At 34.7% G+C, this 14692-nt stretch overlaps 1 protein-coding gene across 2 annotated transcripts; it reads left to right on the forward strand.

Annotated features, from left to right (window-relative positions):
• The first annotated feature begins 3896 nt into the window (after positions 1-3896).
• LOC132640993 (uncharacterized) lies at positions 3897-7837 on the forward strand. 2 transcript variants are annotated; one of them, XM_060357828.1, is made up of 2 exons: positions 3897-4009; positions 5171-7837. In XM_060357828.1, the coding sequence occupies exon 2, from the start codon at positions 5257-5259 to the stop codon at positions 7582-7584; it is 2328 nt and encodes a 775-aa protein (XP_060213811.1). In that variant the 5' UTR covers positions 3897-4009; positions 5171-5256; the 3' UTR covers positions 7585-7837. The 2 variants fall into 2 exon arrangements, with proteins under 2 accessions (XP_060213811.1, XP_060213810.1); XM_060357827.1 differs by having other exon boundaries at positions 3912-4267.
• Positions 7838-14692: the final 6855 nt, after the last annotated feature.

Here is a 14692-nt window from a genome sequence, read left to right on the forward strand (position 1 = left end):
TCGAGGTAGGTTATGGCTTACTTATGTTTAGACTCCGTTTAGAGAAATGTAGGTAGATGGTAGTTATCGACGGGGAAAGCATGATTGGCCTTCAGGAATGGTGGTGGTGATAAATCCACTAGTTTGATATGAATGTTATTATGTGGGCTTGTCGCCACGTTTGTTATACTTGTGAATTTGATTGCATTTACCTCTGTATCTTGATATCTCACTTATCTCATGAAAGAGAAGGAAAATATTAATGAATAGAGTTTTGATTCATATCTCATGGAAAGTATCTGTTGATCCTACGATATGCGATGTTGTTGAGGTTGATTCCATACACGACATGTATTCCATATTTCATATATCAAATATTCCATATTTCATATGTGCTTTGATATGATTGTGATTTGAAATGATGGTAAGTGAGAGAGTGTAGCCTCCGAGGTCTTTACCGAAGAGCGTAAAAGAGAGAGAGAGAGTGCTCGTGATCCGAGGTCTTTATCGGAGCGAGGGAGTGCTCCTGATCTGAGGTTTTTACAGGAGCGAGAGAGTGCTCGTGTCCGAGGTCATTTGCCAGAATGAGGAATTGGTACATGGACCTCGTGTGTCCCCCATGGGTCATGACTTTGACGCAACCCTTAGCATATTTGTACGGTACAGAGAAGAGGCCCGGGGGGCATTGCATTTCATTTGCATTGCATGGTACATTACCTCATTGGATTCTCAATTGGTGATTTACTTGAGTGGTTGGTTGTTTGTAATGGGATCACTTAGAAACTTGACAGACTTGTGGATTAGAGACTTCACCTAGGCTTATAATTGAGGTTATTGAGATCTATCGTGAATTACTGTAAGCCTTTGCTTGAATAATGATTTCGTGACTGTACTTGACTGCTTATATGCTCTACTTGTTGATTTCTTGCTATTTATATGCGTTATCTAATCGTTGTCGGCTTATGATGCCTACGAGTACTAGTGTTGTGCTCATACTACTCTTGCTGCACTCCTTGGGATTGATCCAGGTTCGTGTTCGAGACCTCGTGACTGATCCCGAGGCTATCATCAGAGATGTTTGGGTGAGCTACTAGCCGGACCTGCAGCCCTGAGTCTCTTTGCATTCTATCTATTTCTTTTACAGACATTATTTATTTCAGTATTGAGGCTATATGTCATTTTCAAACTCTATATTACATTTAGAAGCTCTTGTACAAGTTAAGACCAAGTTTTGGGAATTTTAAAGATTAAGTTATTCTTCCGCATTTGTTTATATTACTTAAACTTTTATTTAGTGTTTTCAATAAACTTAATTTCCGCAATTGTTTCTCTTAAAAAGAGTAAATGATTTGGGAATGGTTCCCACTGAGGGATAGTGTAGGTGCCATCATGATTTGTGAAATGGGTCGTGACAATTACTCCACCCGTCCCATTTTAACTGTCGTTTTAGCCAAAAAAAAAAAAAATCACAAAATAATTGCCACTTTAATTAGGAATTCAAGAAAAAAGTTAGTAATTATTTCTAACTATATCCTTATATTGAAAAACTACTTTAATACTACTCAATTCTCAAGAAACATCAAATAAATATGGATAACCTAGTAAGTAATACCTCATATTTATTATTTTCTTAATTGGCGTGAAAAGAGATAAAGCCACAACTAAAATAAGATTGTGAGTATATTTAAAAACAACTACGATATGCGATTTGAAAAGAGACATTTAATTAAATGGAAGCTTTTGCATAATAATCCTTAAGAACCTGTATGGCAAGTCAAAGTAGTTAAGCCAAAGCTTTGACATGCAAAATTTTGACAAAGAATGAAAACCCCTAGGTCAAAATTTATTGAACTACTATCCTCTTAAGAGCTCCACAATAGTACTGAAAAAAAGGAATCAGATTGAAATGTATCAGACAATTATTATAGGCATTGATAAAAGAACAAATAAATAAACGAGTGCTAAAGTACATCTGACTCTAAGATGAGACCAAAACATTGAGCATAAACTGTGAAAGGAGCAAAACAATGAAAAATTAGAAAACGGACTCTGAAATAACAAATTAATACCGTGAAGAAAAACCCTTTGGTTCGTCTCTATTTAATATTGACCTCTCAACCCAAAAGCAAAATCGTCAAATCTTACTTTCAACCTACTTTTTTGGGGTTTTATTAGAACGTGATGTTATATAGTTTGTAATATTAGAGTAATAATATTTTAAATTACTTGGGTATTACATTTGAAATAACTAGTTTGAGTATCATAGATGAAGTCCTCTTGTGAAATATTCCAATAGGTACCATTAGTGAAATATTATCAATAGGTACCATTTGTTCCGCATAAGCACACAACCTTTCGGAACAAGGACACAACTTTTCCGAACAAGTGTTTATTTCAACTGCTTATCTTCTCTATAAATAGAGAAGTAATTACTCCATACGAGTTACTTTTAATTCAATTAATAATAGACTTGTGATATCTCAAAGGAGCGTTGTCACTTTTAATCACTCTTTTACAGTATCACGCCTCAAACCTTTCTTTTCTATTTTCTTTATCTAATTTCGAACACATGAAACGTGACATCATCTTCAAAAGAGAGTGTCTATAACATGTTAAACCTTCCACGAAAGGAACATGCTTGATATATTAAAATTTACATAATGCTGCAACTTATTAATTTTAAGCATTAACTCCAAATTTTTATCAATTGGCATTGTAAAATCCACGTATTTAATATTAATTGACTATCGATATATATATATATATATATATATATATATATATATATATATATATATATATATATATATATATATATCTGATCGATAATAGGAAACAATACATAAAAAATAAATCAATTTAAAAAACAAAACAAATGATATAGCCAAAGCATGACATCTTAGACCATAAAACTAGAGAGACGTAATAGATAACAAGATATGTAAAGAATCCCAAATAAATCAAGAGAAAAAATGTAAATTGTTTCGGTGTTAATTGAAGATATGATTTGATAAAAATTAATAATTTACAAATAAAACTAATTTATTCAAAATTCTCAGCATTGTGACCAACTATTCTTGACAGAGAAAGGGAAACTTGTTGCACTAACATTTTATAATTGCTCAATTTCGACACTCTTGACATGCTAGATCTCGATTGTTTGACCTTCCATGCTTCATATAGTTTGAGTTTTTGATTGCATACATGTTGAACTTTCCAAACACTTCACTAATAGTATCAAATACCCAATATAAGTAACATAGGTACGTAGTAAAAGATCTGGATTAAAGAGGTAAATTAGGTATAATTTAAAAAAAAATTATTTATGATAAAAATATGAAAACTTTTATTGTATTACCTAATAATTTGAATTTCCATATAAAAAATATAAAAGAATTCAAAATATCTGGTTCCTTTGCCTTCTGATCATTTCAGTCATGGTCTTGCACCATCAAAGATAAAAAGATTCTCAAATAATTGCGTACAAGTACATTTAATATCAAATAATTATATTTTAAATAATAATGGTCTGTTAAAAATGCCACTAATTATTGCCAAAGTGGCAGACAAATTTGAACCTTTCAAATAAGGTTTCCACTATCTTAAACCAAACAAAAGATGTTATCTCCAAAAGAATACTTAGATTTTCATGTTTTTTAATATTATTATCATTATTAAAAATCTAAAAATTAAATAAAACTTAATTTAACCAGACACCCATAACCAATACTATTTCATTCATTAATGACCAATTTAAATAACCTTAAATCAGATCACAGTAATTTTATCTCCTAAAATATTAAAAATTAATCTTACATTATTAACATTTAAAAATTCACCTAATTTGAAACTTTGAAAAAAGCAAAAAGTGTTAAAATATTTAGTAGGGGGAGTGAGAGAAATTAATATTCTACAAGTAATATTAACTTTAGCTTACTTTCTCTCTGAAATCATTCCATTATATCTATATTTGTATTTATTTTCATTTTTAACTACACCATACAGTATCTTTGAAAGTTTAGTTGCAATAGTAAGTATAACCTATACTTTTCCGATGGTTTTTTCCACCATATCTCCACCATCAACCACCACATAAAAATCCTAATTATTTCATTTTTAATTTCTTTTTTTTTCTAGAATTTAATTATTTCTTTTTTTTACTTCACATGGGGTTACTTTAATTGGTTTATAAGACTTATTATTAGTTCAAGATTTAAGATCTGAACCAAATTTAGGGATCAAGAATTGTTTTTCCTGACATGGGTTTGCTTTATTTCCTCTAGTCTATGTAAGTTCAGTTTGAATCTTGAATTTTGGTTGACTATTTTTTTTAGATCTTATGTAAAATATTTTAGCTAAAAGTATGATTTTTTCTGATCTGTTGTGTTGTATACAGCTTAGATCTTATTGATAGATGGATAATTATGTTGGATATCTTGGTGATTTAGATCTTTCTTATAATTTAAATTTGAATAAGAGTTGAAAGTTGTTGACTTGAATTTGAGCATGTTACAAGAGTCAGTGAGTTCTTGATTTTGCAAAGTTGATTACTTTAGCTCATTTTGTTTTTTTTTTTTTTTTGTTTGTTTGGGAATTTTTGTGTCCATAGAAAATGTAGAAGACCTGTAGTGTTAGAGATAGTTAATTTGAATTAGAGCTGAAAGTTGTTTGACTTGAATTTGAGTATATTCTAAGAGTCAGTGTCCTTGATTTTGCAAAGTTAGTTACTTTAGCTCATTTTCGTTTTTTTTTTTTTTTTGTTGTTTAGAAGTTTTTGTGTCTGTAGAAAATGTAGAAGATCTGTAGTGTTAGAGAATAGTTAGTTTGAGTATTGGAATGCAAATGGTTCTAAAGGAGTGGAAATAAAATTGTTGTTGTTGTGACTGCTGCTGTTATTGTTGCTTTTTGTTGTTGTTGTATCTTCCTTAGATACATCGATAAATTGTGACTGTAGCTTTCGTTGGTATGAGAAAGTATGTCGGATAGTTAGATTTAAGTCTAATTTGATATTGTCTTTTGAAGGTTGACGGATATGATTTGTTGATTTTGTGAATTCTATTTTTTCTTGATTTTTAAAGTCGTCTAATTTGAGTTACTTCATCTTGCCAAGAATAATTAGAACTAAGAATTTGCTTACTCATAACGCAGAAAAACTGAATTATTAATTAACACAATTCTTGTTTAATCGCAGGCACATAAGAATGTTGCAACTGTAATTCTTCGTGAGATTCCTATAGCGTTCTTGGTGGAAATTGGGCTAAAATTCTGGATTTTGAGATGGAGCCAAATGTAGAGGAAGCGTTACAAGCTAAAGCAAATGCTGAAAGGAAATTTGCGGAGAGAGACTTTTTGAGTGCAAAAAATTATGCGTTAAGGGCTCAGATGCTGTGTCCTAATTTAGATGGCATATCACAAATGGTAGCGACATTTGGTGTTCATAGTGCTGCGGAGATGAAGGTTAATGGAGAATTTGATTTCTACACGATACTGGGTATGGATCCATCTGCAAACAGGGCTAAGCTGAAGAAACAATATAAGAGGATGGCTGTGTTACTCCATCCCGATAAGAACAAAAATGTAGGAGCTGATGGTGCATTTAGGCTTGTTTCTGAAGCATGGACTGTATTGTCTGATCGTGCTAAAAGAAGCTCGTATGATCAGAGGAGAAATTTATTTACTCTGCATACTACTTCTGGTGTTGTTGGCAACTATGCTAATTACTCCAACTCTCCTGCTCCTCCTCATGGTCATGGAAGGCTCGATACATTTTGGACTGTTTGTACGTCTTGTCAGGTTCAGTATGAATATCATAGGAAATATGTGAACAAAAGACTGTCTTGTAAGAACTGTCGTGGCGTTTTTATAGCTGTTGAAACTGGATTGGCACCAGTAAATGGTTCCTATGCATTTAGCCCTTGGCCTTATGTGCCTGAAAACGGATATAAAAGCGGCCATGGTTGTGGGGTTACATATGTTCCAACATCATCACCTGCTTATCCTGCAAATAATCGGGTCCCATCAGGACATCATGGTTCAGAGCATTTATCCTTTCAGTGGAGCTCCTTCCCTGGAACTTCTGATCCGAATGGGTCATCCACTGGCTTCAGTTTTACCCAGCAGGCAAATACGAAAGCGTCTGGAAGAAAAGCCAATGGAACAAAAATGGTTGCTGATGGGTCTGAGGGTAGTGCTCAACTGCCCCGTAGGCCTGGTAGGCCGCCTAAGAAGAGAAAAATTGATATGGAGATCAGTCCAAGTGGTTATAGTAATGGTGAAGTGGCTTCAAAAGCTGCTGGAGAAGTCATAATGGCAGATGGAAATGGGAACGAGAATTTGAAAAGAAATGCTAAGCTTCCTACTCCCGAAGTTCCAGTCAGACGATGGCCTATGGCTCCTGCATTTGATGCAAGACCGTTGTTAATTGACAAGGCAAGAACAGATATCCGCAAGAAACTGGAAGAGATCAGGTTGGCAGAGGCCGAGAAAAAGAGAAAGGCGGCACATGCTGCTCAATTTGGTGAATCTAGTGAAAGACCTAAAAGAGAAGGTCTGGCTGTTTCTTCTCCTCAATCAACTAGGTCGATGACTATGACAGTCCCGGACTCTGACTTCCATGATTTTGACAAGGATAGATCGGAGGATTGCTTCAAGCCGAAGCAGATATGGGCTTTATATGATGAGGAAGATGGTATGCCTCGTTTGTATTGTCTCATCCGCCAAGTTATCTCTGTGCAGCCATTCAAGATTCATATCAGCTACTTAAGTTCAAAAACAGATAGTGAATTTGGCCTTGTCAATTGGTTGGATTCTGGTTTTACTAAATCATGCGGAAAGTTTAGGGCCTTTAACTCTGAAATTATTGAGCAAGTTAACATATTTTCTCATCTTCTAAGTAGGGAGAAGGCTGGTAGAGGAGGGTGCGTTCAGATCTACCCGAAAAGTGGAGACATTTGGGCCATATACCGAAATTGGTCCCCAGATTGGAACAGGAAAACTGCAGATGAAGTAAGGCACCAGTATGAAATGGTGGAGGTACTTGGTGATTATACTGAAGACTTTGGCGTTTGTGTTGCTCCTTTGGTTAAATTAGATGGATTTAAGACAGTATACCGACGGAATACGAACCAGGATGCCATAAGGAAGATTCCAAGAAGAGAGATGTTGCGATTTTCACATCAGGTGCCATCGTGTTTACTGAAAAGAGATGCAATGAACTTGCCCGAGGGGTGCTGGGAGCTTGACCCTGCTGCTACTCCAGATGATTTGCTTCAAGGGGTAAGTGACGTACAGGAGGAAAAAAGGCCTATTCAAGCTGAAAGATCTTCGGGAATTGATCTTGATGAGACATCTCAGGCTGAAACCAGAATATTGGTCGAACAAGATCTTAGACAACGAGAGTACTCTGCTGTTGCTGACATGTTCGATGTGGCTACTACACCTGGCTTGCAGATTCAAGAAAGCTCGAATGAACAGAAAATCCTGTTCAGACCTTCAACCGAGATTCCTCAATCTGTAAGGCAAATTCATACTTTGGAGGAACCGAGCAAAGTGGACAATCACGGTGCTACACCAGGTGAGCAACTCTGGGCTGTGATGAATGAATAGGTTAAGGAAAGGCCAAGAGAAATAGGTTCAGAGGTCCTCCTTTTTTTCATAATCGTTCTAACAGTATTGAGATTCAGATTGTATAGAATTATACACACAGCGCGAAGGATGATTCTCAAAATATTAGATAGCTGGCAGGATCGGAAGTGATCCGTAACCTTGTTGTACTCAATTGTTTTAGGTTGCTATAGGTTAATGAGCGACTTGTACTGATAATTCTGATTCATATCCTTTACAGAAGTTTTCCGATTCATATCCTTTACAGAAGTTCTTTTTGTTTGTCACTCCTATAGTGGACATTTGTTCATGCATTTGCTTTAGGTGCTATCTTCATAACTGCAGCATCATTCAGGTCCCTGTAATACCAAGCTTTCTGATGTTTAATCAATTTTAACAGCAAAGGGTCACATTTTGTATTCCTGATATGAAGTTTGTCTTGTGATACATCACTTCTTTGACTTGATCGTAGGGGCACACGAGGTTATTGGTAAAACCTTGTTAGACAACAAATGTGTGGTTCAGAATTTTCTAACCCAAACCAAAGTACTTAAATTTGGAAACCAAAACGAGGCAAATAGTATCGTTATTGTATGGTTAGTTTGACTTACTATTTAGATTAGTTGAGTATTCTACGGTGTGGTCTAGGGGCTGATGAAGTTGGTATGAAAACTACAAGATACCAGATTTCAGAACCAAATAGAGGGAAAATAGCAAAGTGTTTTGTCATTTGCTTAAACCTTGATGAACAAAATTACTCGATACACTGTAGTCCCCCCCAAAAAATTACCCGATACATAGATACACAGGTGGGAGAGTGCAGGTGCTTGTGCGGGGCACCTCCATTATCAAAAAAGATTTTTAAGTTAATTTGATTTGTAATTTAACCCAAAATGATTAGTAGAGGGTGAAAAAGTACATCATCATATCCTATTCATATCTTTGAATGGATTTCCCGATTAATCCATTGCGACCAAGTTGAGAATTTCCAACTGATGAGCTGCTCGTTGAAGTAAACTTCAAGCAGACCTAGATGAGATATCTGATGTCACCCATTTGGCTATACTCTTTATCTATGATAAGATATGGATACAAGACTAGTGAGGTATATATTATTCTACCCCATGAAATGAACTCTTCCAATTAAGTTTGGCATTACTAAATACCAACAAAAGAGAAGGCCTTGGTGGTCCTCCTCATCCCAAAATGGAGAAACATTTTATAGGGTACATAAGAACTAGGATAACACATTACTGAAGTACTACGTTGTGGCTTAATTCTTGGCATTTCTAAATACCAAGTACTAATTAGTTATGAAATGCGAGCCATTAATTAGCTTTCTTCAAAACTAGTGATATAGATTTATGTTGTGGAGATCAATCAGAGATATGTGAAATCACTCTGGAAATTTAGACTCGAAATATCCAAGTGTGAGGATGAAGATAAAACAACATTTTCATTTTCGTCTTTCTAATCGCTAGCTAAACTGTGTTATAAACACATCAAAAAATCATGCATGCTGCAATTGTATGTCTAACATGTTCATTGAAGTTGGTACTCCGGGATGCATTCCATTTGCATCATTATACTAGTAGTCAGAGGCGGATCCAATATTTAAATTCCATGAGCACAACCTTTTAAGTTTCTTAGAATTGAGCTCATTATATTTTAAATTCCATTTGCATTAATATCCTCGTAATGGCAAGAGTTACGACCTGCAAAGGAAAGTAGAGAAAACGTGAAGAAAAGTTAACTAATGTTCTTTATTTGGATATACTGTATAGAACCGTGAAGAAAAGAAAAGTAAAAGCAACAAAAGGATATAAATAAAGCAACAAAATGAAACATGATACCTCCATGTAAGATGACATCCCAGAATGCAGATCCTACGCACTTTCTAATGTATTTATATGACCATTTTAGGACAATATGCCGCAAAAAATTAATCCAAATTGCCAAGATATAGAAGAAAAATCATTGATGTCATGCTTTTCTTTTGCACGTTCTTTAATACTCTTGCCATTATGATTACGTAATACCCAATTCCTTTAGAAAACCACCCGTTTAATCGACCCGACCCATTTATCTTTCTTTTATTTTTAAAGTTTTTCCTCGTTTTAGAATTAATAATATGCTATATACAAAAAATAAAAAATTCACTCTCTTAATTCTCTTAATTACACTTTTTCCTCTCCTCTATAAACGTTGGCTATTCTCATTGGGATTTAACAAGACATTGTTCAAAGGTTGGAGCAGATCATTATGCATTTTCTTTCGTTTTGGGTTGTCTGAATGTGTCCTCCATATTATTTTTCTTCACTAGCCCTCAAAACATATTCTACACTCCCTGTTCATGAAATCATATCAGTTCCTCTTAGATATTGCTTAGAATTTCTCAGACATATGTTGAGTGATATTCAGTCTCTATCTCAATATATTAGCATATTGAAATGTTGCTAATGGTAGAATGATTTTTGTTGTTTTAATAAATGTGCAATTGGCATTTGTTATCAAGTTTCGGGTTGGATAAACGGGTGATTTTCTAAAGGAATTGAGTATTTAAAATTGGGGGTGAATTATTTGATTCTAAGCTTGACACATGTCTTTCCGTTAAAGTTGAGGGAAAATTTGTGCTAAAGTATAATGGGAGGGGTATATTTGGATCGAAAGTATAACGACAGGGGCATATTTGGACCAAAAGTATAACGAGGGATATATTTGACCCTTTTATGTTTTTTTATTTTAATTCTAAAGAAAAAGAATAGATCTTTATTAAAAAAACCAAAAAAAAAAAAATCTTACTGGAAAGTATTACATAAGGGGGTTATTGTTTCCATATAAAGGGGTTATCGTCCCATTCAATATGTGCGGGGGTATTGTTCCCAACCCTTAAATGTTAGGAGGGTAAAGTGAGATTCACTCAAAATTAAACGTAATAGTAGTCCACAATCCCACTTTACCTCACTTACATTTAATGATTGGGAACCGATACCCCCTTCACATATTGAATGAAAATGATAACCCCTTATGTAATATTCCGGTAAGAATTTTCTTTTTTTGAATAAAGATTTTTCTCTTTTTCTTTCTAGAATTAAAATTTGCCAAAAAAGTAAAAAGCCAGAATAATTTTTTATTTTTGGAGGGAATATTTTTGGCACTATTTGTTTTCCCGTATTTTTGGAGCTACGTTAACTTGCTTTGCACAAATCACTTAGAGAAATATGCAAAACTTTCACTTAAAAATAAACTTTTGCTGTGGCGCTTGAAAACCTAAGGCATCTGAAAGCTAGACAAATAGGCATCTGAAATCTAGACAAACTTTCTTTAATATTGAAGGTGAGAATTGCTTTCTTTAATATTAAAGTATTACTCTATATCAATAGCTTAAGGGTATAGATACGTATATGTTTAATCTGCACATAGGTATAGTGTATGCCTAAATGTCTAGCTTGAAGTCTATTAATTATTTCAAGTAGTTCTAGTGTGCAAGGGAGTAGTTCAACAAGCTAAACAGAATAGGTAATGAGAGAATTTATAGATGACTCAAATGTAATTTAATTTATTAACAAATTATTTCAAGTAGTTGTTATATCGTAACAGAAGTATATTATTTTCAACGGAATAGATGAATGGGATAACAATAAGAGTTGTATATTTTTATATTTTAATTCTCAAAAGAAAAATAAAAAAAATTATTTATTCAAAAAAAGAAAATTCTTACCGGAAAGTATTACCATTCAATATATGAAAGGGGTGTCGTTATCCAACCCTTAAATGTTAGGGGGTAAAGTGGGATTCACTCCCGAATTTATGAAGGGATTATATGTTTGACAAACTTGAAACATGTACCTTTGTGTTACATCTAAAAACTAGAGGGTAGAAATGAATTTGTGTAACTGTTAATAAATCTGGGGACCCACCCAACAGTTCCTCAACAATGACGACGTCCGTTGAGGTTGCCGGCGGTGGTGGGGGAATGTCAAGATCCGACCTGGATCTAGAGTTTAATGGAAAAATAGAAATCGAATTGACAACTTTTTTTGGGGCAATTTTCTTTATATAACTGAAATGGAGTGCGATGACAAGATAAAAACTAGCAGAATTAAATTAAGCTAATCTAAGATAGAATCATTTCCCTAGGGTTCGTGAATTTGCAGAATTAGAAGGGAAAGAATTAGGAGAAGAGAAGAAAGAGATAGGAAGAGAGAGAGAGAAGGGAAAGAACAGAAATGGAGTGAGGAAGAACAGAAATGGAGTGAGGAAGAAAGAGAATCGTACCGGTATAATCATGCTCCTCTTCTCTCTCTTCTGTGTATATATAACTAAGTAGGCCACGTGGCATAATCTCCACCCTTGCTGCTCATTAATAATGTTTTAATCTGAGCAGTCCCTTTTAAATATTAGTTACTCTTCCTCCCCTTGTATTTAACATTGAACCCGACTGGCAACACCTATTTACTATAATTTTTGAGATCATGACATTCCCTTTCTCTTCAAACCATCCTTGACCTTGAGGATGAGAATCAAAATCTGGAAACTTGGACTTAAGAAATTGATAGTCTTCCCACGTGGCATCTTCAGGAGGCAAATTAAACCATTGAACTAACACCTTGACCATTGCTACATTGTTCTTTTTGATCATTTGCCTTTGGAGAATGGAAACTAGTTGAACTAAAAACTACCCTTCATCATTTGTGCTAGGCAAACCAGTCTGCACTACTACCATGCTACCCACCTTTTTCTTGAGTAAGGAGACTTGAAAAACAGGATGCACCTTAGAATTGGAGGGCAAATCTAACTTGTAAGCCACCCTGCCAACCCCGGCTAGCACAGGATAAGGCCCATAGTACTTAGAGCTCAGTTTCAGGTTCTTTATCAAAGCAATAGAAGTTTGCCTATAAAGTTGTAATTTCAAATATACCATATCTCCAACTTGGAATTCCCTGTCAGTTCTCTTTTTGTCAGCATAACGTTTTATCCTCTCTTGAGCCTTACTCAAGTTGTCTTTCAACAACTGTTGCGTCTGTTTCCTTTCAACAACTGTTGCATCTGTTTCCTTCTCATAATGGTGTCCTCAGCAGCTTGAATTGGAGTTTCTGGCAAGGGTCCCAGAGACAAGTGCGGTGGAGAATATCCATAAAGAGCTTCAAAGGGGGTACATTGTAAACTAGTATGGAAGTTGGTGTTATACCACCATTCAGCAGCATTGAGCCAGTGTTTCTAATTAGTTGGTCTATTAGAAGTTATACACCTAAGGTAATTCTCTAAACAGTTGTTAACCCTTTCAGTTTGACCATCACTTTGAGGGTGATAAGCTGAGCTATAATGTAGTTGAGTACCTAGAAGTTTAAACAAAGCTTGCCAGAAATTGCTAAGAATTATTTTGTCTCTGTCAGGGACAATAGATTCAGGAGTACCATGAAGGCAATGCACTCTCTTCTAAAACACCTCTGCTATTGTAGCAGTAGTAAAAAAGGATGAGAAAGAGCTATAAAATGTGCATACTTGGTCAGTCTGTCAACTACCACTAATCTGACATCTTTGTTTCTAGATTTTGGTAACCCTTCAATGAAGTCCATACTAATATGACTCAAAGCTTGATTAGGAATAAGAAGGGGTTGTAGTATCCCTGGGTAAGCTACATTTTCATTTTTACTTCTGAGACACACATCACAAGCTGCTACAAACTCAATAACCATTTGCTTCATGCCAGGCCAATAGAATAGTTATGACAATCTTTTCAAGGTACCTAGCTGACCAGAATGACCCCCCATTGGAGATTCATGGAAGGTAATGATCAATTGCTGTCTAAGTTCACCTGTTTCCCCTGTTGACACCCAATTTTGTCCCTCATTTATTTCAATTTATTTGCTCGGGTTCTAATTTATTGACGAGCTAAATACTTTATTTTCATTATTTTATTTTTTATTGCTACTACTAGTCATATCGCTACTTTTATTTTCAAAATTACGAGAATTTGAGAATTTGAACCTATCATTGATCTTTGTCCCATCTCCATCAGTGTTAAATATGCATACATCATGTTCCATTAAAACAGTTTCTTGGTTTCTAAATTTAAAAATGATCTTGTGGAAAATGCTATATTCTACATGTGTCTTACCTAGAATGAAGTTAAAAATCCTTGTATGGTTTCAGTCTTTCTTTCTTTTACAGTAAGTTTTGCCAGTTAAAGAATGAGCAAGCATGTTTCAGTTTTCCTTGGATTTGTAGTTATTAAATATTGGTTTAGAAAATGAGATTTGCAAATGATTTATGCTCAGTGTAACATCCTCTAAATTCCCTCCACAAATCTGCCAAACAAGTGATAGTCCAAAGAGTCTCATATTGGTTTGTTGAGTTGGGTTCTATACTTGAATTTTGGAAACATTGTATGAAGTTTAACCTATCTGCTGAATGAAACCAGTTTAGGCCGATATAACGAATGTGTATAGGTCCTTGAAATGTTAAGTATTGAAAAGAATCTTATGTGTAATAACTTGAAGTAGCATGTTAAGTCCAAAATGGGATCTCAGGAACTTCATGGTGTTTGCTTAAAGATAAGTGCTCTGTTTTCCTTCATGTTTGAAGGTGTCTCATCTTCTATTCTCTCTAATGCGATGTGTTGATTATATGCATGTTCCTTCTGGAAGTAACATCTGAACCTTGCATGATTCCTCTATTTCCAGCCCCTTTAACTGAATGAATAACCCTGCTTCTGTCCAATAATTGTTCAGTTAGGTGTGGCTAAATAAATGTACTCAATTTTGATACATATAGAATGTTACCATGTATAGATTTCTTCCTGTAAGCAAATTTAATACTCTAAATGGGCAAATGGCCGATTTCTTCCTCAGTTTCTCTGTTAATAGTTTGAAGTTTGTTTTGACTTTATTCGTGTATTGTTGTCCTGGAAACTGAATTTGCTCTACTCTTTTGGTTGCTTGAACACGATTTTAGGCCTGAACTTGTTTTCCTCTAACTGTTTTATTGGTATTGAGCTTTACTGCTCATTTTATTTATTTCTATCTGTCACCAGTTCGGTAGCGAGCTTTATTTTGGGCTGCCATTATTTAAGTAATGTTTTCTTTGTTCTCTTCACATGCTTGCTTAT

Source organism: Lycium barbarum, chromosome 5 (genome assembly GCF_019175385.1).
Source record: "Lycium barbarum isolate Lr01 chromosome 5, ASM1917538v2, whole genome shotgun sequence".
In the NCBI taxonomy this organism is placed as follows: Eukaryota; Viridiplantae; Streptophyta; class Magnoliopsida; order Solanales; family Solanaceae; genus Lycium; species Lycium barbarum.

Excerpts from the sequence above, each read along its gene's own strand:
- LOC132640993 (XM_060357828.1), top strand. The coding sequence starts at position 5,257 with ATGGAGCCAAATGTAGAGGAAGCGTTACAAGCTAAAGCAAATGCTGAA.